A 26,647-nucleotide genomic window follows, 5' to 3' on the forward strand; every position below is an offset into this window, starting at 1 on the left:
CCCAGAGGCTCTCCACTAATGTCCAGAGTGAGTTTACATTGCAATTAAGATAAGAACTGGGATCAATAGATCTTCTGCACCCTCTCCTTTCACACACTGTGGGGTTTTCTTCCCCTTAAAAAGCCTGACATTTGCCCTGGCTTTAACCCACCAAGCTAAACCCAACCCTTACATTCATATATCTGTGTATATGTACTCACGCTAGCCTAGCACCGCAGTTTTCGCCTTCAATATCTGCTCCAGGGACGTTGTCTGTGTTCACGGACTCGGTCTCACTGGTGGGCATGCTCACTGTAAGAGTCAAAGGGAAGAAAAAGAGAGGGTTGGCCATTAGAACCTGGCACATCTGTTAAAGAATCACATAAGTGAAGGTACTGGCTTAATGAAAAGACCTTCAGCTGCAGTTCCTAAGGATTAAGCAATTTGCTGAGCAAGTCTAGTGCCTCCCTGCACAGGCCAGGTTGGGCAGGTGGACTTCAGGAACATACACAGGTTACTCAAATGCTAAAGAAAAGGGAAGAAGCAGCTGTTCTCTTTCTTTCAAGAGTCAGTTTCTGGAAATTTTATGAATGAGTAGCATTGAAATTTAGAGAACCTGGCAAAGCCAACAAGATTCAATAGAACACTTTTTAAAAATGCCCTTTTATTTGCACCAGCCCAACATCCTCAGTGCCCTCCCCAATCTTTTGTACAATGATTAGAATACAAAGTACCAGATTGACACATATTCAGAGAAATGGCTTCTGTTACCCTGATAGCAAGTACTACATAAATAATACTGATGGCTCATCTGCCATATACTAACCCTATAAACCAGACCTATAGGGATAAGAGCAGAATTCTGAATCTCTGACATTCGGATATAACCCACAAAGCATCGAATGAATATGGACTATGGTGGAGATTTAATGTTGACACTCACCAGCTAAGAACTGGACAGTATCTCCTAGGCTTTTACAAAAGTATCATGGAATAAACATAAAATGAAAGCAACCTTAGATGTGAACCTATATCACCTGGATGTGAGGACCTGTCACATCTGTTAACGAACCTCAGTATTTTATTTGCTTCTACAGATCATAAAAAAAAAATAATAGTCACCATATCCATTCCACCAGTTGCTTCCAGCTCCTGTATGAGCTCTAATAATTCATTCAACATAGGTTAGGACAACTGATAGGATCCCATATGTGTCCTCTTCCCTTCTCCCCCCTTTTCAAATACACAAAACAAATGAAAAAATGATACTTAAAACTGAACAATGCAGGAGATAAATAGATCTCTCAGATGCCTGGTAGAACTTCAGAACATGACCTGTATTAGCAGTTGGATATATATCTTAGATGAGACTTGAAAACATGCACTATTAGCTGTTGGAGAGCCTTCTAATAGCCTGTAAGTATACGTTACTCAATACTCAGAACACATCTATTTGTAGGTCCTTAACACAAAAGGAGGCAATGTAGAATAAGTAAGTTCTGCCTTTCAATTGGGCAGATGTTTAATGTGCCATGGGACCAGGTCTAGAGGCTAGAAAGATATCAGAAGGTTCTTCCAATGAGGTCCAGGGTTCCTGCTTTGAAAACATGGCAGAAATGTCCCTCAAAATGAACATCCCATCCCAAAAATTCACATGCCTATAACATATGTCTTAGGAAATCTAAAGTTCTTGTCCTGTGTTCTTTGGACCATATGAAATAATGAACTGTCCAGCACTCTTGATATAACTATGAAATATTTACTCTAGTGGTGCCTGTTCCTTTATAAAGACTAGATGTTTTATTAATCTAGTATATTTGGAAAGACAATTTAAGGAATCAACTGAATTAATATTTTGATGTACGTGAAACAGTTAAGCAAATTGTAAGAAAAAACAACATTCATAATTAAAATTTTTGGTCCAGACTAAGCCCTACAAGAAAAAAACCAAACCGTTACTATTTTGCAAGTCATCTTTGAAGATGAGGTAAAGCACTTTCAAGACATATTTGAGCTTATTTGCAAATGGAAAACGATTTTGAAGACATTAGCAAGAGATTGATTTGCAGAGCGGCTTATTATCTTGAATGCATGAAGAAGACACTGCACAAGCAATAGAAAAGGCAAGGCACACACATGCAGAAGTATATAAAGCTGTATTATATGTCAGTCTGTTTAGAGATATATAGACGCACACACACACAGATATACGCAGTGTGGACACAGAGTGCAGCAGAACATTACCATGGGTTTCTGTGGAGTGACTAAACCAAGCAAACTTTCCTTTCTTCTTATCAGGCAAGCCAGCTGGAGTGCTTCCTTTCACAGACAAGATGGTCAGTGTCAAGTACCAGGAACAAGACATCAATAGAGAACATGCAGCCAGTGACAGGCAAAAGAAAAAAACAAGGAACTCAGCTTACACATGACATCCCACTTCTGTCTGAAAACTTCATCATGTGAATTAAAAGTACAAAATGAAAAACAAAGGTACACGGAAGTATGAAATTTCATAACAGATCATCAGAGGACAACTCTTCTTAAAAAGAGCTTTCTACTCTTTTTTGTGTCTGGCTTCTGAAAACATGAACTTGCTGAATTTAAGTTTATGCGTCAAATCCTTTTTCCAGTGATGTCTATCACAAAACTCTTCTTGTTTGACTGTCTGACCTATTGAAATTGATGAGATGAAGGCAATGGCAATGTGTCCCGAGGTTATCCCCTGATGCTTAGGGTCAGAATCTGGACTAGCCTATTTTTCAGTGAGGTTTCTTGGCTTTCTTCCTAAACTGCTCTAAGATCTAGAAACTCTTCCAAAACTGTCAGAGCTGCTACAGGAGAGTTATTGAGGTAATCACATTTCTCTGTCTTTCCCCATCTTTAGAGATTAACAACCTTCATCAAGCACTTGGATGTACACTGCCTTACCCTAACTGGGATACCCCTAGAATATGTCTCATAATTTGCATTTGAGTTTACATTTGGCATTTGCCCTCTGGTGTCCTCCTGCTACTTGGCTTTTCATGACATTACTTAATGTTGATCCTCTGCCTATTATGCACAGACTTTCTCAGCTCACACAGATTAGAGGTGCATGCACATAGACAACTTCACACTTCCCAAATCTTACTGCTGCAGAAAGCCAAATTTAAGTAAAGTAAGGGATGCGGGCACAGTGGCAGATGCTGAAGAGACTCCTGTGGTTCAGGCTAGCTTGCTGGCACTAGCTCACAGGCATTTATTACACTGCACTGATGGAAAACTTAAGGACAATAAAAACTATTAAAATGGTATCAAGTATTAGAGGAATGATGGCCTAGAAGTGAAAGGTCAGACAGGAGATTAGGACTGTAATCCTCACTGTGGTATGCTCTCAGCAGGGCAATCACTTTACCTAGCACCTCACATCACCTTCAATATAGGGATAATGATGTGTGCAGATGCTGTGAGGTTCATTCAGGCCAGTTAACAAATCCTGAAAACAGAAGGTGCTGCAGAAGAGCTGTGTATAAACTGGGGATGAATACAAGAGGGCTCAAACACTGCCCAGATAGCTTTATGATCTGACTCAGTTCTCAGAGACACAGGCCTTGTGCGCACACCCCAGCTCCATTCTAGAAACAAGGCAGGCATTTTTTGCAGTCCAGGTAATTAATTACTGGAACCACGTACCAAGAATGCTGGTGGTAAATCCACCACAGGAATGTTTTAATTTGGAAGAGATGTTTTTTCTAAATAGTGGGCTCTAGTCCAGACCAGAGTTATGTTTAGGACCACGGTATACAGACCATGCCATCTCAATGGTCACTTCCTGCATGTAATTTCAAGAGTTGAGACAAAGGCAAGAAAGAGGCAAATGCAGATTTCCTCCCATCCGGGCACACAGCAACTTAGCAGTGGAAATCCTGGTGCTTTGCATCCTGTGCCATGTGTGTTCAGTGACATGCCCTCTTACAGGAGTAGTTCCCTGTCAACTTCAAAAGATGCGCTGCCTGCAAGCAGATCAGAGATCCCAAGGGAGCTTGATTCTGCCAGATGTAGAGGGACCAGATCTCCCCTCTTCCCAGGCTTCAAGCAGACCAGTACATCTTCAGTCTACCACATACTTTGCACTGAAGGCACTTCAGTGTCCAAACTGCAGCATGGACAAGGCCATGATTGACACCCGGGCATACTATTCAACTGCCTACTCAATACCCTAAAGTATTTGGTCCAGTGACTAAATACCGATGTAGTATATATGTGACTTCCTGACAGTGGAGAACAACTCTGTCCCCACACCTATCCATCCTAAGTGACAGGGGATTGTTAAAGGGGTGAGAAGGCACTTCCACCAGGGAATTTACCTTTGCCTGACTGGACTAAGAGCAGCAGTCCAGCTAACAGGGCAATGAGTACAGAGAATGGGCAGCTCACCTCAACCAAACCAGTCCAATAAACCACAAAAAACACAGGAACGGGTCCCATAGAAGACATTATATATTTCACAGAATCATAGAATGGTTTGGGTTGGAAGGGACCTTTAAAGATCATGTAGCCCACATCCACTGCCATGGGCAGGGACATCTGTCACTAGATCAGGTTGTTCAAAGCCCTGTCCAACCTGACCCTGAACTCTTCCAATGCTGGTGCATCCACAACTTCTCTGAGCAACCTGTTCCAGTGTACCTGTTCCTGTGGCAAATCACAGTGGCTTTGCTTGCATGGGGATCTTTTTTTTTTCCCCAACTTATCATCACATCCATAATTCACTCTGGTTGATGAAAACTCCCATTAGTTACATATTCTCTAGGTAGCACAGCATTTTTTTTAAAGGGAAATGAAACAAACTTTTAAAAGGCATACAAGTATCTCATGATTTCAACAGAAGGCAAACTATAAGGATCAGTACGTTTTATACTCTACGGTTGCTTCTGAAGCCTTTGCACTTACATCTTGCCACAGTGTGGCTCATCTCTGAATGCAGACTTTTTCTACTGGACTACCTAAACTCTAATTTCACATTACTTACATAGCATCCCGGCAGCAGCTAACACAGCAACAAAAGCTATGTAGCAGCTTTCTGAAAAATAAATCTGAAAAATGTTTCATGTTATGTTAATTCTAGCTCTGAGACCCAACAGACAGAAATAATGACAAAGAGTCTGCAGTCTGTGACTGGTTAGACAGACAGATGTGCAAGACCCTTTGAGAGCCTCTGTTCCATGTCACTGGCATCAAGCATTGATACCAGATCTACTCTTGCACTAACATATGTCTCTCCTCCAATGAAATGCCCCATGGACATGCAATGAATTATTAGATGGCAGGTTGCCAAAGACAGGCAACCACTGAAACAGAAAGCTGGCACAAGCAAATATGCTTCTGTGTAACCCTGAGATAATTTTTCCTTTACACACTTGGAGAATAATATTTGCTCCCAGTTCAGAAATATCATTACCACTGTTGCATCTTGCATTTATGACATGCTTTACATCTTGGCAGTGGAAGTAATTCTAATATTCAGATTTATCTCCATGGATTATATAATGTTGCCACACTTGTTGCTGAATCTCACTTTAATACTGTGACAATTTAAGATGCAGAGAAGATCATGCCTGAGCAAAGGGTGCCCAGTTCCATAAACCTAGACAAAGCATAAACTTTTCACAGATTTTAATGAGACATTACTACATGACTTTGCAGATCTGGGCACTAGTTTTAGAACTGGATATGCCAGAGGCTATTCACATTGCCTGACTTCACATCTCTGATTTAGCTGTTTGAGTTAGGCTACAGAGGCAGATAGATTCCTATCACAGGTTTTCTGAATGCCATACTGATGCCTCCCTCAACTGTATGGACAGGCTGGCATTTACCTTGTGCCCCTGGGTTAGGTACCTGCCTTGAAACAGTGTGACTATCCAACAGCATGTTCATTCGTATATGAAGAAAAGCAACAACACACTTGACTGTGCTTTCTAATATGCTCACTTAGACTCCATTTTTTCTAATACTCCAATTTCTATTGGTATTGAATTACTTTACAAAATATGGGTCTAAATAACCCCTTTTGCCCACACTGCATTTGAGCTCAGGAGGACCTGAAGACCTCCACCACCATTTATTTCATCTTATTGTGTCACCTTGGCCATATGACCAAGCCTTTCTACGTATCTGTTCAGTTTCTCTAAAAGGATTATAATTCTGCACTCACCTTGCAAATCTCTCTGAGACCTGCAGATGAAACACATTACAATAAGCACTAAGTACTACAGTTATCACTGATGCTAATGTTTCCCAAGCGGGACTCTGCAGAACTATAAAGCAAATCTAAAGAGCAAAGAAGTCCCGTGAATTCTCCAGCTGGGATTTAAAATTTCTTTTTCCATCAAGCACAACAAGAATAAACTGTAATATCCAGGCTGCTTCTTTTAACAGAATGTGCATCAAGTGAATGACTTTGTCTCCAGTAAAAACCCTCCTTCTCATGGTGCCTCTCATGCCCATCATTTCATGAATGAGTCTATCGGCAGCTGTCAGAATATCAATCGACTCATATTTTTTTGGTGGAGAGCTCTCATTTTAATTAATATGTGAATATTGCTTAGCTTTCCTCCTCTCATTGCCTGTTTTGGAAGTGCTGCACTCATTCATCTTATTCATTAATTTAAATAAGATACAGCTTTCATTCTGCTACATGCATACAGCGTCTGGGGAACAATCAGAAAGTTCTTAAATGCAAACAGCATGCAGTAAGTAAACTGTGCAGAGGTAAATGATTAGTTTTCTTTAGACGTTCTGATTTTGCCAAGAAAATATATTAGATATGACTGGGGAACTCATTTGTGTTTTCTGTGAAAAGGAGTTCTGCAATAGGAAAGCTTCTACAGGAGAAGTGGAAAGGGAACTTTAACTAAATGTAGGATCTTGGTGGTTACATACCTCCCAAAGTTAGCCAGAATGCATCAATGAATCTAGCACAGTAAAGAAAATGCAGAAAAATCATCAAAAGACTTGGAAAATGCTTACTAAGGGCTCAGAGGCCAATGCTCATATGGGCAGTATTTTACATACAATATATTAAATACACATAAAATATACACTTTGCATAGACTAATTTTGGGTTATGTAGAAATGACTGCAATTGCAAGGAGAGGAAGCTTGATTCACACTTTCACTCAAGGTCAGCCACAGAGTCTGAGAGTAATAAAGAGCCATAAAATGATTGCCAGTCGTATCCACTTGAGTCAAACAGAAGAAGGCTTTCAGTAAAAAGATCTTTACACCAGTGAACCAGCAGCAAAGGTGTTGCAGTTGGTATGTAGTAACAAGACCTGTCATTACAGTAAAACCAGGCAAGGCATTGGACTGCATCAGAGAAGACTGATGCAGTGTAGCTCTATTTTACTGAATGAAGCAGTAAAATGTAGGAACATTGCCAATAATGAGATGGAGTATTGTATCATCAAACATTTCATTCACAGATAAATTACATATTTTACAATATAAATCGCAATGTATATATTTTATATAAAAAGGCTTGCTTTTACATGACCTTCTCCCCGTCCAGAGTGTCACCATATGCACCTACACATCCTGTGATGTTGAGGGGATATAGCCGTGGGCTAAGTAAATTTATACCATACACAAAGTGGAATAGGAGAGATAGTGATATGCATCAATTGTGCAGGCATGTGATTAACAGATCTGTCATTACCACGTGCAGATCACTGCACACCTATGAATGCATTACCTTGCTAATAACTAATCTTGCTGGGACTTACTTTAGTATAACAAACCTCTCAGCTACTTTAAACAGCTGTCATGTGTCTTCTTTTTGTAGTGATATTGACCGTAATATGCCATGTTCCACAAATATTTGTTAATTTCAGCTGGTGAGTGGAATGCACATTGCACAGAGGACCACATAATGGGCACAAAGTCCCGGCCCTGCCAAAAGACAGCTTTTGCAAGCCTCACACATATTCTGTTCTGTATCGGAAAGGAAGAACTTAAAATCCTCCTTGCAATTCCCTGTCTGAGGGGCAAAAGTATTCTTTGCATAACCTGTGGTATCTCATATGTCTCATAAGCACAGGATGTGGGACTCACCCAAATGCAGACTTTACAGAAAGGAGTCTGACTTTATGCTAAAGAGGGGAAGACAGGCAGTGTCTCTTGGTAACTGGGTGTACTGCTGAGCAAACATCTAAGTTTGCAGTAGGAGGCCATTCACTGCAGAGCATCTGCCTGCAAATGCAATGGAAGTAACTCTTAATCTCTGCAGCTGAAGGAGGACAGATGGGCTGGGTCACAGGGTGACAGAGCTGCTACTAGAACAGATCTTGAAAGATGTCTCTATCCTGAATCTGGATCCTCCTATGACATCCTAAACTGGTTTTCTTGTCTGATAAATGACTTGTGTTGTTTGCCTTGCTAGGAGCAACGACTAATGTGCCAAAGTGCAAGGCATTTACTTGCCAGGACATGGTTTCTGGTGTCAATCTAATACTTTTCAGCAGCCCCTCTGGTTCCCCCAAAATTTTTGAAGCAATTCATTAAAAAAAGGAAAAAAAAAAAAAAGACAAAAAAGAAGAAAAAAAAAAGGAAAAGCAAAACAACTGAGGCTCTATGACTCCTTCAATGGTATTTTGTGATGGTGAACAAATCACAATAGCACATCCTGAATGGTTCTGCAAGGTTTCTCTCTCATTCTGTAAGATTTTTAGCAGAGGAAGGTAGCACAAGCAGCAATGCCATCAAATGTGCCTGAATCTGCTCCGCAAAATGGTACATGGGCACAACAAGCAGGAGCACCTCACTTGAAAACCAGAAGGATTTTATTATTGCAGGCTGGTCTCGCAGGTGCCTTAGAAATGGGGGCATGAGAACTGCAAACACTGTAGATAATGTGTTGGGAAGTGATACAAACATCGATTATGAGCAAAACAATTAACCACAAAAAGTGCCTTCAAGACAGTAAAATCAACAACAAAAAGAAAAAAAATCTCTCCTGCTTTGATCGTTTTTGTCCCTCTTAATAATCACGATGCTATTCATATTTTGCTCACTACCATTGTTATTAATGAAAACAACCAGCACATACGTTGCAAGCACAAATATGGTTTTAAAGCAGGCCACGTGTTTCCTGAAATTCTTGTGCATGGGGGAACTTCCCATCTGCCCACCCATATAAATATACAACTATGTGGTGAACCAGTAACTTTGATGAGGATCTCTACTTCAGCAAAAGCATCTTTGTTCTTTCAGTTCACAGCCCTGTGAATCCATCTTCCCTGCCGAGTCCAGAAGGAGCAAAAAAATTACAGAAGCTAGTTCCAATTTGATCTGCTTAGGTCATCAGAAACTCTCTGGAGGCTGCTGCTTGCCACCTAGATTGCTAAGCTTCAAAGTAACTGAGATGTAGCTCTGGCTGTTTTATGACATTCCTACCTGTCACAAGCCATTTCAAAGGTGGGTGATGCCTGAAAACTCAGTGAGTGGCCGACAGTTTGTGAGCTAGAGCACATAAGAGGATATGTCAGGTCCTCAGGGACTGTTTGGATGGGTGGGGAGTCATGCCCTGATAGCTCGCAAAGGACATCTTCCCCAGAGGGAGCTCACACAACCCTGCAGACAAGGAGTTTAGGCAGGAGTTGTGCCAATAAGAAGGTACATTTCTCTGAGGACTAGATGTGGTATAGAGGAAGGAAACTTCTCCAGGAGGCTGGCCCTTACTGGCAGAACATCACAAAAAAAGGAACAGTGAATGTGAGGGGGAAATTGTGCTGTATTATTTCAAAGGACAGATGGGGCAACTGGGTAGAGGCTGGGACACAGGTGAAGGAACTGTGGGAGAGAACAAGTGACTGAACATTTTCATCTGAAATACCACTCTGCAAGCTGGAAGAGCGGTGTAGGCTTCCTGCATCTAAGAAGACCTAATTTAGGAGTGACTTGCTTAAAACATTTAAGCATTAATATTATCAAGAAAAGAGAGCAGCAAGGCCCTGTCCATCAGGGCAGTCCCACTGCACAGGCAGTGTCTGACAGACATTAATTCTCAGCAAGTGCAGACATTTTCTAATAGCAGTATTCACGTGGGATGTGTTAGAAGGCTTCTGGATGATGCCTTCCTCGATGGTAAACAATCACGCAATTCAGTTCAGTGATAGACAGGTACAGCAACACACACATCAGATCTAGGTCACTCTGGAGCCAGGGCTATGTGAAAGCACTGGACCCCATAGTTGCATTCATGGACAACACCGAACAGATTCTATTCAGCTTCATGATCTGAAATGGAACTGACCTCTCCTATTCAGAAATGTGCATAAAATTCTGTTTTGAAAACCTAGTCTGCTACATTTCTTCTGTGCCTAGTAAATAAAATGCTTGTGATTTTGTGTGCAGCTCCTGCATGTGGTGTTCTTTCAGACACTTTTGCTAACATAATGACTAGTCTGATACTAGACACTATTATCACAATATCATATGAGTCAGAAGCATGAGACATGCTAGCTGGGCAGGCTGTGTGTTACTGTGCAGCCAGAAGAAAAGCAAAGAACTGAAGTTAAAGAGTTTTTGCCCTTAAAATACCCGTAATTAAACCTTTTATACCTCTTGAGTAGGGCACTGAGAATAGGTCAATTACCGCCAGCCAAACAAACAGGCATTGTATAGTGGCCTTGAAATAAGATTCCTAGTTTGCAAATATTTCTAGCAGGGAGGAGAGTGAGGGACTGATAACAACAGCTTGAGCTAAGCTTAGTGTGGGCAGGTGTTATGCAAGCTTCCCTCACGCAGCTGTGTTAAAACAAGTCATTCGTGACCTGGTATAGCCCTGTTATTCTGCTCATGGTTCTTCAAACAGCTAGAAAATACATTTTGATGTGCACATCTGTGAGGATCCATGTAGCTCTGCCACTGCATCCTTGTTCTGACGCTTAACCCTCGTGCTGCTTCAGCCTACGGATTTTAATGTAGTTGGTAATATCCTCATCCTGATCTCCAGTGGCCCCCCTTATCTATCCTTGGGTCCACTACAAGACCTCTGTAGTCTGCACATAGAGGGACATGTCTGACTTCAGTCGTTCCTCCAGTGGACAAGGAGAAGTGAGATGCATCATGCTGTGATTTGTGAACTTTGTAAACTGAAATGAGGATAACAGCAGCATTATGAACACCCATGGGCCCTAAAGCTGAATTTGAATTCAGGCCTCAAGATCTGAAAGGCCAGTTCTCTAATCTGTTGATTTATCTCCACAATCCTGCTAAGTGAAGAGCTGCTGTAATCAGCAGGCAGACTCAGTGCCACAGCTATTTTCAGTTCGGTCCCCCAGTTGGAAACATTTTCCTTCCCCCGCCACCTCACCAGGCTTGATGTTGTTTATGAGATAACCGGGATAGAGAGACCTGCTTTTCTTCCCAGGCACAAATAGAACTGGAGGTTTTTATCCTATTAGCCGACTGAACTGGAGCGGATGGGAAATTTCTCACCCAATAAGCAGAAGTGAGCAGGCACAGAGCAAGAGTGTGACTGCTGCTCCCTCAGAGCCATGCCTGTCCTGCAGTCGTGCTGCAAGCTTCCCAGGCTTCCCACCAAAGTGCTACAAAGGGCTGGGTGCCATTCACAGCTGTCGGTTCTTCTCAGCTGCACCAGCACTGGCCTTCAATTTGGTAACATATATACTAGTTCAGCTGTGTAAGGTTGCCCAGGCTCCTTGCCTCTGAGCTCTGCCACAGAAACATCACAGCGCAGCAGACCTCCTGCCAGATACAGCTCATTGCACTGTTCCACCGCGCTGCTTTCTCAACAGCAGGGTCAGCTTTCTAACCCTACTTGCATTTAAATCTAAATACTGTTATCTTTGCCTTCTTGTATGCTTGCTTGTGAATTGATTTAAGCAAGCGATGGACTACTCGAGCTACCTCGCAGTCAGGGGCAGGGAAGGTGGAGGTTATGACAGTTTTCCCAGAAGAGCTCTGCTAATGCTCGCCTTGCCTCCCTCAGCCTGTCCTGGTCTCTTAGAGGCTTCCCAGCCTGACCCCTTCCCACACAGAGCTCTTGGTCTGGGCCAAGGAATACAAGGTCTGGGCAGTGTATTTATCTTCCTGCACATGAATCTTCAAGGTGTATTATAAAATACTTAAGGGAAGGAAATGAGAAAGGTAGATAGGTTATGATGAATACACACTTAGGACAAGAGGGGAAAAAAGCTTGTATCAGAACAGCTTCTGTTACAGTTGGTCCTACTGCACTCGGCTTACAAGATGCATATTGAAGATTCTAGTTGTACTAAACTACATGTCTCTGGACTAAACACACTCAGTTGCCTCTTCTGAGGCACTGGATGGCATTTTTGACATCCCACCCAGTATATGCCTTTCCGACTATCACACTGCAAAAGTACAAGCCTCGGCTGCTACACTTGATCTGTCAGTCCACAATGAAGATGTTTGGTACCATGAAGTGTGTAAATTGGCAATAGTTTAATATGTTTAGACAGCTCAACCCCACCTATACTAGCTTTGTTTTCCTGTAAAAAGGAAGTACATACACATACTTTTAATTTGTGTATATATAGTGCCAGACACACTTGTGGCTTTGATCTCAGCTGGTGTTACTGTAATACAGCTAATGTTGTTTCTAACTCCAAACACATGCTCCATGTCCCTCAGCTACCATTACAGAACACCACAGTCTCTCTCCTAACAGTTCTTTATGACACATAAAAAAAATCCTTGGGGCTTCAGCAGCTATCAGTCCTGCTCAGAAATGCTTTCTTTTCAGTGAAGAGACTCTGAAGACTACGTTTGCAATGTTAACTGATTTTCAAACACTTACCATAGGTCATTCTTACTGATTTCAGCAGGAACTGCTGAATACTCCACAGCTTTTAAAAAAACACTTAAAATATTTAAGAGCACACTTTAGGCATCTACTTATGGGGGGGGGGGGGGGGGGGGAGGGGCTTGCTGTATAAATGCTCAGCTCGGGGGGTTGTGGCATTTCTACCCAAAATTTCCTGTGGAGATCCTGGTACTGAATGCCTTTTATGCCTCTCTAACCATGGGAAATAAACATGTTTGATCTGTCAGAAGGTATGGCAATGGCAGCTTTCTCACAGACTGTTTCCTCTAATGTCTTTTCTTGAGAAATGGAATCACAGTGTCAATGGATAAATCTTGACAGCTTCAAGAAGTAGTTCCCAACAGGGCAGATGGAGATTAATTTATTTGCTCTAAGGTGTTTTCTGCAGCTATATAAACAATGGATTTCCTCTGAAGCCTTACCTTCAAAGATATTTCTCTGTAACATATTAGTACTGTAAGAGGATTCCTACATCAACCTAAGTCTCTTCCAGCAGGCAAAACAGAGGTGTTATCTCACCAGACAGTCTTCGCTAGGGAAATAGCTTTTATAGCAGATAAACTGAATGCCCTATCAACATTAATGTCAGCCTCTATATGCTGTAGCTGGTCACACATCACTGCTCTAGCAGTTCTCACTGTAATGTTGTTTGTGCTCCAGGTTACAAGAGTCAGGGAAGGGACAAGCTGGAAAAAACCTGTAAGTTTTAACAACACAAGCCAGACCCTCAGTTACAAGACAGCAAGAGTGTATGTAGATCACAACAAAACTTTTCCAGTCACAGAGGATATTATAGGAAGAGGTTTTTTCCCAGATGTGAAATACAGCAGCTTGGGAGCTTATCTAATTTATGTAGCTTTTGATGCCTGCAAGGGAGCAAGAAGAAAAATTGAGCCTGTGGGCAGAAACCAGCACAGTTTTGGAATTTGCTCTCCACACTGCCCTCTCTTCTTCCAAGCGAAAGTGGCAGCAGCGGCACGGAGATTTGGTAGATGCTCATTGCAGTGACCGCTTCAGGGTCACTTTATTATCTCAGAGCTGTCACTATTCACCAGCACTCACTCAAGAAGCTGGCTGCTGGAGTCACATATGCCTGAATTTGGCCCACCTTCCCCAAACTGAAGTGTTACTCTGCTCTACTTTCTAGAAATGTTTTTTCCACTTCAGCAAACAATATCAGGCCTCCCGATGCTATGTTGGAATAAACTACTGCAGAATTACAGATTGTAACACTGGCCACAGCTTTGTCCTGAGGCTTCCTGAATACCAGCAGCTTTATTTTCTTTTGCTCTCCATTCAAACCAAGGAAACAATTAGTTTTCTCCATACTGTGCTTTGACATAAAATGCAAACTTCAGCTAAATTGTTTCTATATCTCATTTGGTTAGATGGGATTTATCTACCCTCAGCAGTAACTATTCAGCAGATGAGAAAGGGGAAGAAGGTTTTCTAGTGGTTGCTCGCTTTTCTTTTTTATGATCAAAGCTTTCTTTCAGCCAGAAAGAAACTGGGAAGCTGAGAAATCTACAGAACAATGAACCTAAATGGTGCTTTTTCATAAAGGCTGGGTTGTTAAATTATATTACTAATAAAAAGCAAACCTGTTGAATAGCTTACACAGGGTAAACCATCCATACATTCAGGAGAACAAGAAAATTATATCTATTAAAGTGATTGAGATGATTATGGTGAATTCCAAGAGAAGGAAAATAGTTCAAAATCACCCTGATCAAACCTGTAAATGCTTTATGTGATACAATCCAAGGTCAAAATTCTGGTCTATAGGGCAGAGAATGGTGTGAGAGACTCTGGCACTGAGAGGGTGGGTGATCTTGAAGTAAATTGCTTAGCCTCCCTGTATTTTTTCTTTAAATTAGACAAAAGAGCTCAGAACAACATTGTTCCCCTCTTCAAATATTAATCTGCATATGTATTTTTAACAATCAGTGTTGTATATGAAGCATTTCTAAGCTTAACTTAAAGCTCAGTTTTTAATTTCACTTTGTTGAGAAAACTAATTTTTTTCCTCTCCAAGTATTTCCTCTTTTCTTGGAAATGGGGAGAAAGATAAAACAATCAAGGATAAGGCCTTGCTGCTTCCTTGCTTTCTCACTCACAATAAAAAAAGAAAGCAACATGTGAAGAGAGTCAGGAGGGAAGTCTACTCTCAGTTTTCGTTTTATTCCAAAAGGAAAAAGTCAAAAGTTGGCATCATAGTTTTGTTGACATTGATGAGGCAAAAGTGGAAGCAGAATCACCCTAAAAGATATATTTTTTTTGTTACTTCAGCTGCACGGAGAGTTATACAACAAAAATTACACTTTTAAATGGCAGCTTCGCTTTCTCTCACCTATAGCGGTGAGTATCATTGTGCTAGGTACTCTGCAACTGCAGCTACCTACAGGTCACTATGAAGCCTCACAATTGCTTTCTCATTCTTTTCTGATATATGCTGTTTTTCCTTTTTAGATTATAAAAGTTTGTCTGGGTCCAATCCCACATTTCCTTAAGTACAGTTATGGAAGCAAAATGTTTGCAATGACAGTGGGTCAAATTTATGCCAGTGGAATTATGCACTGGGCCAACACTACTATCTGGACTATTCAGTCCTATATGCGATTTCACATCCTGAATATCTCATGGTCTCCCCTTGGTGGATGACAGTTACACAATATTGAAGTCATGTGTGAGTACAAAGCGTCTGGTGCATCAAGACCTCATGTTGAGCAACATTTTCAAGTGCTGACACTTGCATGTTTTGTTACTGACCTCAGATGAAACAGATTGGGGCCCAAGTCCTTACCCAGGCAAAATCCCCAGCAACTTCAGTAGGATTTTTGCCTGAGGACTGATGGAGTGATTCAGCCCAATGTGAGAACTAATGTCCCAGAAACTTCTTCTAGGCAGCATGCTAATTATAGACTCAAGCTTGACATCTGTAGCACAAATCCATGCAACATTCTGCAACCTGAGCTTCTCTGTGAGGAAGTGAAGAACCACACAACAAAACCAAAGCTGACTTATCATTTACAAAAGCCTTTTAGTAAGTGTATGAGCTACTTCAAAAGAAGGCAAGGTAGAAAAATGCCACTGGGACTGTGCTTGCACTGGGGAACAGCACACAGCTGGGAAGTGCTGTCACTCCTGTCCAAAGCAAACCATGTTTTGGAACCTCTGCAGCTGAGTACATGGAGTTTTTTCCCCAGAAGAAGCTGGTGGTGCAGTGAACACCAAAGAGCACTTCTTTTGTCTCTCTGTCTCCAGGTGAAAGAGAATAAATCTATCATGGCTACTAAACTCCTTGTGAAACACATATCAGGTGCCCTTCTGAAAGGCCTACAGTTGTTGGCGCTGCAGTTAATCTTTTCTTAGTTACCAGATGATTATTTTCCACATCAGTGGACAATGAGAAAAGTAGATGACATTGTGCTTTCTTCCTCTTTAGATGAGGTTTTGACAGATAATAAATCATTTTATTTCCTGGCTTTTATTTCCTTGTATTTATGCACAGAAAGCAAAATGCAACCAGGTTGTATGACACCATTCTCAAATCACCAACTGGTATTAGAGGAACTAAACAGATAAAGGTTTCATTTTCCAGCCTGTGCCTCTTACAGCTTTTGCTTAGATGACCTTAAATCCCGTGTGAGCACTCTGCTTTTTTTTTTTTTTTTTAATTGCTTTTTGACAATAGGCAAAAATCCTCTAAAATACCAAGCTGTACATGCCTGTCAAAGGGTGGTTGCCCATGTCCTTCCATGTGTCTGTGAGATACACAGGGACAAATTCTGTGGATGAAACTAGAATAAATGAGGGTGAACTGACTTGCTGTCAACAGACAAGTTCAAGTGTGTTTCAAGTGTGTTGTGTTAAACAGGAGACAAAAATTAACTCAGTATGCCATCCTTCTGTTCACAGAGTAAAAAGACGTAAGTTTTAAGGCAGCAATGGTCAAGATTGAATTTAAAATAGGCATTGTGTAAAAATACTCTCTCTCATTTTACCTTCTGCATCTTGCATGTTAATTCCCTAGCTGTGAAGTTCCCCATTAAATTTTATCATAGAAAATGGACCAAGAGTTTTTTAGGTCATCCTGAAATTTTGGCCTGTAACTAAGTCTTTGAAAATCCTGTTATATATTTTCTACCTTAGACATTATCCCACAGAACCATGCTATTTTCTTGGAAAGTAATAAGCTTCTTCCTTACCAGTACACTGAGCACACGAATTGGAGGCCACAGCAAGCTGACATATCGAATTACTAAATATAAAAATTGAACAAGTTGGTGTTCTTTTATCTTGGTATCCTGATTAGATCTGTACACAAAACTCTCTCTAGCGAACAACTTAAACCCGCTAACTTTCCCAAAGGGTTGCACAGGATTTAGTGTCAGTTTTCATTAAAGTCAATGGAAAGTATTTGGTACAGGGCCTCACTGAAATCAGCAGAGACTCTTTGTGGTATGTAAGTTGACTTTGCAAAACTAAGTCAACAGAAATTGGATAGATAAATCCTAAAAAGCCTGAACTTTCAGAGAAAGGTGATCATGCTTTCATCCCTGTTATGTAATACAGTCAAACTACTACTGGAGCTCTTGGGAATAAAACCTTGTTTGGGTTGAAATTACTGAGGCTTCTATTTCTGGAGTTCTCAAATTCTTTTCTTCTCCTGTTTGAACCAGCAGCCCTCCTGTTCTCATTTCTGGCCTGATGTTCAGAAGCACAAAGCGTTTTCATGAAAGACAAAGAATTTCCAAAAGTTCTAATGGTCCAACAGGTCCCCATTTCTTCTAAAAGTCTTACTTTTGCAGCTGAAAACTTCCTCCTTGCCTCAAAACCTTTTTCTTCTAGGGAAGACTCTTACAAGCTTGTGATTAAATGCACTCTACTGCCTAGTCATGACTAGTGGAGTTCACAGGTAACACCAGTTGTAGGAGCGAGAGAAAATCTGTGGTCAACCAAAAAGTTAGGTTGCAGTTGATTCCTTAGAGGCAGTGAACTGAGATGTTAGCAAACATTTCCAAAGGCCACTAACGCACTACCACAACTGCTCTGAAGGTGAAGATTCAAGACACTATTTTTAAACAGCTTAGGTTTTCATATATTTTAGAACCTGTCTGTATTTCTGCACTTTCTGACTTCAACTGGGCACTTTCTATTCCTACTTTAGCTGGGGCATAAATATGCACATACGGTCAACCTCCTTCCCACACCTTTCATTATTTAATAGTATCTGATGTATTGCTATGTGCTTTTGATAGGCAACACATTGATTTGTACTTTTTCTGCTGTTACATGAAAACCTGATTACCTATAGCCATCAGTCCCATTACAATAGAGCCCTGGAGTACGATTAGACTTTAAATTTCTGTAGGGTAGCTACTTACAAATCAGCTCTTTACAGTACTATGTTGGATATGACTTAACTAGAAGAATGAGTTGTCTTGAATCACAGAATGCTTTTGTTATCAGATCCCAGGCCAAGCAGTGGGCTCTGTTACTTTTAGGGACTTGGTTGATATTAATGTGGTCATACTCACATTGCAGACAGCAGCACCAAATAGAACTGAAATAGAAGGAAACAGAGGGAGGGCAAAATCTGAGCAGTCAGAAACATCAAATTACTTCTCCCTGCTCATTCACAGCTATTTCCTGACCCCAATGCAGTCAATGGGAGTTGTGCCAACTAATTTCAATAGGAGGAGAATCTGGGTTGGATTGAGGTTTCCTGCTTCTGCCCACTGCAAAACAGATGCATTCCAGACCACTCTCAAGAAGAAATAAAAGGGCAAAATCCCAGTTACTCTGGCAACAGGGGGGACAGCTCTCTTTGCTATCATGTAATTTTGAAATTCAGTAACTGCTTTGTGCCATGACATGTGTTTCTCTCCTCTGTCAAATTAATGTTTTCTTCCCATGTGGAATCCATCAGGGAAAGAGCACAGAAAAAAAAAAACCATCAACACAAAGAGCCCCCAGAAGCCTTTTCACATTTCCCACCTCACATCTGCCATAACGGCATAATCATGTTTGCAAACAAGGAAAAACTGCATCAAACATGTACTTCCCAAAACACAGAGAATAAATTCAGCCTGCTCTGTGAATGTTCTCAATGCATGTGAGAGATGCCTGGTAATAAACTCCCAGAAGAATGCCAAGACCTCTGCTTTGCAGAGCATCAGCTAAAGGCTGCACAGATTGTCCAATTCTGACTTCATTTATCTTCCTTTCTTACTCTTTCTTCCACTAAGGTCCTTGCTGTTGTATTGCTTGGACTTGTTGACCATTTCATTAAGGGCTGTAAACACCCAATAAGACTTGGTTTGGCATATACATAGCAATATACAGTGGCATACACAAAATGTGACTGATGATGCCCTAAAGGCTGGCACAGGCAATCAAACCAAATAGGGATGCAAGGGAATTTTTCTTCTCTTCCACCTTGTGTTCTGTTTTACAGGCAGCAGTTCACATGCTGACAGGCAGGCAGCCCCCTCTATGGAGTGAGAAGACAGCAAAACCTGCATCTGCAGCCAAAGACAGAGAAGAGGGAACATATGTTCTCTGTGTTTGGGATGATTCAGTTTAGGTAGACTACCTGGGTCAGACCCAGATGGTGTAAACTGCTGAATCTCAGAGTTTACATTAGCTGACACTCTAGTTTAGTAAGTATATTTTAATGAAATTTCTGAAATCTTCTGATGTTCTTTATAAAAAACCCCAAACAATCTCCAAAGGGAGACTGAAGAAGCAAAACCTGATGTGACTTCCTTAAAGTAATTGTGTGAATCACTGTCAGAGTTCAGGCAGGAGCCCACATCTCCTGAAAATCAGTACAATAACTGATGCAAAGGCAACCCCTAAAGTTTGTTGAGCTAAACCAACGGCTTAAGGAGGTCTGAACTGCCCTGTGCACTTCAGCGAATTGTTATCTGAAAGGCTGAGGGCTGATACCTTAAAAATCAACATTATTAATTAAGTAATGACTGAAAAAAGTGTGCTGGAGAGAGGCAGGGACACTTTTCTGTGGAGTTCAGGACGTATTAGAGACAGAAGGCAGTGAGCTTTGAAGAGCACTTGAGAGAAAAACACACTGAAGCTGCATAGAAGGCAATGGAACTCTTTCAGCAAGAGCTAAACACGAGACTACAAGGAAGACATTGGAGCCTCGGTGATGTAAGCTCATCACTGCTATTAGGTGGGATTTAAACATCTTGGGGGCGCTCGAGCCAAAGGGATTCCTGAGGGAATTTACAACTATGCCATCTGTCCCTTATACTTCGAGCTTATTTTGTAGATGGTTTCTGGAAGAGAATTAATACCATCTATCTCCCGCAGTTTAACCCTACTAGTGACTGACTGCACGAATGCCAAAACATTCAACACAGTAGATAACACACACACACAAACCCACAAAACCCTAAACAAAACACTGTCACTTACTCATGGGACCTTTCCTGTGGTATTATCTTAAGCTGAAGCCATTAAGCAAAAGATCTGTATTTCTCCGTTTGATTTTGTTACACAGCGTTCATCCAACCCATTTTCTAGCCGATCTACCAGTACAGCTGCAACACAACTCAGCTTTGGGAGAGCAGACAGGCTTTGTCAGACCTGGTTAGTAAACTCGTCTCCAGCACCTGAATGGGTTGAGATGGCTCTGCAGAAGGTATATTCATAAGCAGTAGGATAAGCAAGATGTAGGATAGCTAGGTGCAATACATATACCAGGACTTTCTTCCCATGTGACATACATGACAGATAAGCATGACAACCAATAAGCGAATATGACATCTTAGTAGAGGACATCTGCAAGCCGTTTGGCTTTGAAAATACATTCTCACTTGTCATTTGAGTAAGGATTGACATTCAGAAATAGCAAGAAATACAATCTAGCTTAAACAATATGGTACTTGCAATTGTGCAAAAGTAAATACAATAGCCTACTGGAAAAGAAAAATGAATGCGATTTATGAAATACAAAAGGCCAAGATGTAAGTTCCACAAATCTGCCAGGTTAGGACATCTATCCAGGTATTGTTATTGGCCTCGGGGTGGGGCAGGGGAGTGTTGCTCTTTACCATCTGACCCAGAGGCTATTTGCTTCCTTACCAGAGCATAGCAGCACTGAGACCCTTTACTTCTGTTGTCAGAAAAGCCTGTGGCAGGGAGACCAAAGTACAGCACTGGACAGTACACCAAAGCTAGAAGGGTTAATTTGGCATTCACAGATGCAGGCCATATGTGACAAGAATACTGCTATCAACAGCCTGCTCTAGATGGGGCACACACATCAAAAGAACAGGTAAATAAACTTCATGGACTGAGCCAGTTGCTTGGTCTCTCCTATTCTCTTATGCAGACTTTTGTTAGCATGACCGTTGTCCCCAGTACATGGCCAAAATCAGTCCACAGCCTTCCTTCACATCCTGAGCAATTACTCTCAACAGATGCATAATTCTACTGTTCAATGCTAGGCACTGCAGACATCTGTTCCCAAGCCTGGTCTGTCATGGAACAAAAGTGGGTAAGTGACCCAAAGCTGCAGAGAATGTGCTGTGTACTAGGGACTAGTCAGCAACCACTGCCCTTAGACCTCACACTTGGAACCAACGGCACTGAAGATACTCTATTCATTAATAGTTTAGAAAAGAAATGGGTAATAAGTGAGTTTGCTGCTAGTATATAATTCTGCCATTAACAGCCTACTGTGAGAAACTCTAGACAACCTGTCAGATGTAAGAGGACTGATTTTGTAAACCATGCCTTACAAAGCTCACCTTAAACTGAACAGGAAGAACTGAAAACAAGCTGAAGGTACGTTATCTTTCAGTTCTTACCATCACCACCCACAAAAGGAGCTTGTTAGCTCAAAAGTGGATTGACTCCACCCTACAGCACATGCAATGAACCTAAGTCTGACATATTCCCTAATGCTGTTACCAAAGCAGCATTATTTTTATGTTAATTAAAAAGGAAAAACTTCAGATCTGTGAGTAACCAAGGCAAGTTCTCATCACGCTACTTCATCACTATGGCTATATTTCTCTTTAGTAGGCACGTCTGTAAGAAGATATGTGATAAACCTGACCCAATTTCCACTGAAGTCAATGGAAAGTCTTCTGAAGACTTCAGTGGAGTTGTGTGCAACCCAGCCCTTGTCCTCTCCACTCAGACATCACATAAATATACCAACCACAGCCCACTACTGTAGTGTTTTGGTTGGTTTTTTTTTTTTTTTCTTTTAATAGGCAATTCTGCCTACATACAAATTAATTTGGATCACCAGACATCACCTTCCATGTATTATAAACCACAGGGCTTCAAACTTTGACCATGAATAATAAATTAACTTCTGAGTGATTACTAAGGTTAAATTGTGAAAGCAAGCTATGAAGACACCAGCATAAAGATCAAAATAACCTGATTTGGGGGAATTCTGAGCAAGACATCCCAGTGAGTCCTTCAGGTCCAGATACTTAAGTATCATGGGTATAACCTGATACTAATCACCCTATCATTTTTTTCTAAAATAACTTAAATGTTCTGGCAGCAATAGGGAGTAGTGCTTACTCTCCAAAAGAATGAGCATCTAATACAAACCTTGCTTTACTCTGTAGGGAAAACTTTCCCATGTCCAGTCTTCCTGTTTCTAGAATATACATTTCTGATTGGAGAATCCTGTGGATTTTGCTTGCCTGGTAGAAAGGGTGATCACTAGGGAAATGTTTCATGTCTTCTCTTTCAAAACCAGACTAGGCAAATGCACATTTTGGTCATGAAAGCCAAGAGTAGAGCCAGTGCTCATTTTACTATATAACTGTCTAAAGGTTCCAAGTCTGACATTTCCCAAATGCATAATCCATAATGAAAATTTCTGGTGTTTCTGAAGTGCTACACAGCTTCTATTGGTAAAAGAGGAGGTGGAAGGCAAAGATTCAATGAAGGTAATGAAATCTAGGGAATTGCTGCTTTCCTCAAGCCCTTCCTTCTTCAGGACTTCTAATAAGAAGAGACAGTTGGTGAATTCTCACTTTGCACAAACATCTTAACTCCAGAATAGAAGAAAAAGAGATAATTCCCTTACATGAAACTTCACAGCTTAATTCCAGCCTGGCAAAAGCAAACACAATGTTATTGATTTCAATGGAGTTACAGATGGCCCACTTAATGTACAACAGGGCTGATTTGGCCCCTCTCCGGTACTGTAGCACTGCTTTGCCTAGAAACCTTTGCATTCAAAGGAATTAACCATGTGTAAACAGCCTGCATCACTGAACTGCAATTAAATAATAGGAGACAGATGTATATTTTAAAACTTATCTCAGTAGCGGGCCTTAACAGCAAGTATTCATCGCTTTTTCTGTTTAATACCATGATCTTATGTCAGTATCACAGACAATAAACTGAGGATCTGCAGAACAATATCAACTATTCCACACATATTTCTCCCTCCCACAGTTTTGTACAGATATTACACTGGAATCATGTATAAGCATAGTGAGAGTCTTAGGAAGAAGTTGTTCTTCCTTATAAGCCATCTCAGCACTACAGCAGGTGGGCATGGGCTCTCTTGTTAAAAGCATGGAAAGAGAGAAAAAGAGAAGAAAATTGCTTACTGTTTCGAGGCTTCTCCTCATCCATGCCTTCATCTTCATTTTCTGGGTCAATATCTTCTGCTTGAGTTATCCAGTCTAAGTATCCCTTCAAATCCTCCTCTAGCTGTTGTTTTTCCCGTAACTTCTGGAAATCACCCCGAGCCTTAGCCTTCTCTCTTTCTTTGGAAAACTCCCTAGCAAGAGGGAGGGAGGGACAGGACATGGGCGGAGGGAGGAAGAGATTGAAAAACAATGGGTTAGACTGATGTCCACTAGAAAGTCTCCACATTCTGTGTAGCACACCCAGCTTTCTCTATTCTTTTAAGACAGACACATGAATGAAGTATCCTTGCTAGATACACATGTAAAACAGCTGGAGTGTCCACATTTTTACCAATACTTAGGAAAAGAAGAATACCTTCTTTAACCCTTTCATTCTCAACATTTGATGGACAATTCAAATAAAATGCATATGTAACATTCATGTACAATGCCATACACTTTCTAATATTCTTTACCACTTGATATTCTCCAACAGTTATGCATAGATATCTATAAAAATAATGGTTAATTTAATTCAATGATGAACTGTTTGACAATAATCTGACATCTGGAGAGTGAGATGATGGTTCTAATTTTTAGCCAGGTTTCAATTTGCCTTTAAGATTATAAGTGTAATAACAATTAAACTGGGCTAACTGTAATTAGCGTAATTGTAATAAGTGAAATTAGCAGTACTCACAATTCTGTACACATTTAATTGCAGGCAATTTCACCCACAGTACTGGACAATATATTTTAAAAAATCAAACTTCAATGTTTTACTGCAGACTTTCAGTATTTGAGGTTGTCTGATATGAAACATATTTTTCAAATATCAGGTTGGGTAGAAAACCATAAGAAATTATGGGTAGACAAACTTTTCTGCCAGAAAGTGAACTATGGTAGACATCTGATAGTTTTATGAAAGACCACTATTGGGAATACAGGCTTAAAACAGAGGGCATAGGAACAAGAATTTTGCGTTGCTTAGTTATGAACTTGGGTGCTTGCTTTACCTTCTTCTTGGCTGTGGTGCTGTTTCTTCCTCTCTTTCAGACACCCCTATACTGTATCATTTTTTCCTAGAAATGCTGACCTACCTGTATTTAGAGACTCTCCTCTGGTTCCAAGCCAGGTTTTAACACCTGTATTTTAATAAGTAAGCTTAATGATTCTGAAAAGTGCTGGACCAAGATTACTTAAGCATTGTCTTCTATCTGCTGAAGCAGATCGCTACATAAGGCACACACAGCAAATAATATGGCCCACTGTTTCTAGAAATGAGAGGTAACGTCACTCTCCAATGCATTATCCACCACCCTGGCTGATGACCGTAACTGCTTTTTTTAAAAAAAAACATCCACAAAATGTTTGGCTTAGGTTTGCTCCTGCAAGATCAAACAGGAAACCTACCACTAACTTTGGTGGGATAATATTAGGATTATGAAAATCTTACTCAAAATGTTAATGAGTCCCATGTGAAGTGTTCTCAAGCAACTGAGATGGAGGTACTTTTCTGACAGTGATGGTGAAGTACTTCCCTCTGAAAGATTTCCATTGACTTCACAGGCTTTGGATCAGGCTTTCAATATCATGAGCTGTGCATGAAACCTGCACAGCAACAGAGTGAAAGTAGGATGATGCCTTCATTTCAACTACATGACCAAGGACGCCTGTGTGATCTTCACCCCTGTCACACTGCTGAGGGTTCTGCCCATCCTATGGGAATGTAATAATGAAGGTGGAAATGAGGCAGAGAATCATTGGCTTCTCAGGTCTGAAGGTAGAACACAGTCAGCCCTGGGACCACACTTAGCCACAAGGCAGAGACAGCTATTGCAAGCATGGCAAGAATGAAAAATCAAATTTTCTCATGCTGGGAGCAACACAAACAAAAATCCCCAACAATAATAAAAAACATACAAAGAATTTTAGAAAAAAATCAATCAATAGCAGTTATATTTTCTGCTCCAATAACTACTTCCCTCTGGGTTTAACATAGTGCTTTATCCAAATTAATAAATTAACTCAAAAAAATATTACCGAATGAAGCTATGTATTATTAAGCCTGTTTGATAAATCAAATCCCAATATTCCAATTGTTGCTCCTAAGATCGTATTTTATAATCTACAACAAATGCGTCCAATTTTGAAAGGGACTGAGCCCTCTACTCAAGTAAGAACTATTTATACTTGCATGGATATAACTTGTAAGGGGCTAATTTCGGAACCAAAGTAGAAAACATCATGAAACAGCCCTGTCTACAGCAGATGAAATTCCTACTGTGCACTGAAGTGGATCGTTCATGTTAGATGCATCTAAGCTGCATACCAACTTGGGTCCTTTCAGTCCCACTTACTGTCTTCTCTGAAAGGGTGCTCAGGTTTGCAAGAGAGGTGACTAAACCAATGTGATATTTTAGCATGATGTCTTTACACTGGCCATCTGATAGAAGTGAATTTGTTACCTGGCTTTTTAATGGCACAAGTGAAAATACTGTGATTGCCTAGTCTAAATGGTCTGCAATTGCATGTTTTATTCTTTTGTACAATGTATGATACTCCACATGTCAGATGGCTCTCCAAAGAAGACAACTTATTTAAATTATCTTAATTTCTACGCTCTACTAACATTAAGACATTGAAAACAGGTGGCTCAGGAAAATTGCTAGTGCAATTCAAACCACCTCCCATGTGGAATGCCAGCCTGTACTCAGGCAAATGTAGCTCACAGTCAAGAACTAATATCAATGGTCAGTTGCCATCCCATGTGAAATGAGTTGGTGACTTCAGTCCAGTTCCTACTGCAGGCAGGTGTGCACATTACCTCTGCCACCATCACAGTTGGCAATAAATGGTCATTGCAGTTTCAGCAGGGAGGCCAACAACCAAATAAGCTTTCTGATGGAAATGCCATTTTGAGTCTGGAGGTGGTCTTCTCAAAACAGATTGCACTATCATGTCTGCGTAAGGTCGACAAAGGGTTGCAGAACTACCAAGCAATCTGTCTCTCTTCAGTGAACAAGAGAACATCAGTTTAAGAGTAGGTGAATCTGGTTGCTTTTATCAGATTTCAGTTTGCTTCACTTTCCTATCTTTTCCCAGAAAATTCTAAGATACATCTGCCAATGGGAATACCAAAAAGCACAGTATTCTGAAGAGATATTTTCTC

The 26,647-nt window shown here is 40.8% G+C and overlaps 1 protein-coding gene across 14 annotated transcripts in view; it reads right to left on the reverse strand.

The window, feature by feature from the left end:
- Positions 1-26,647, reverse strand: part of CACNA1C (calcium voltage-gated channel subunit alpha1 C) — a 441,725-nt gene that overhangs the window by 119,361 nt on the left and 295,717 nt on the right. For 7 of the 14 annotated variants that reach the window (XM_040594351.1, XM_040594346.1, XM_040594359.1 and 4 more), the window contains exons 9-11: positions 23,455-23,627; positions 2,224-2,298; positions 201-291 (exon numbers count right to left, since the gene is read on the reverse strand). In XM_040594351.1, the coding sequence (XP_040450285.1) occupies positions 201-291; positions 2,224-2,298; positions 23,455-23,627 (339 nt within the window). The remainder of the gene's footprint in view (positions 1-200; positions 292-2,223; positions 2,299-23,454; positions 23,628-26,647) is intronic. The other 7 variants (XM_040594360.1, XM_040594355.1, XM_040594352.1 and 4 more) reach the window with 1 other exon arrangement.

Source organism: Falco naumanni, chromosome 5 (assembly GCF_017639655.2).
Source record: "Falco naumanni isolate bFalNau1 chromosome 5, bFalNau1.pat, whole genome shotgun sequence".
Classification (NCBI taxonomy): Eukaryota; Metazoa; Chordata; class Aves; order Falconiformes; family Falconidae; genus Falco; species Falco naumanni.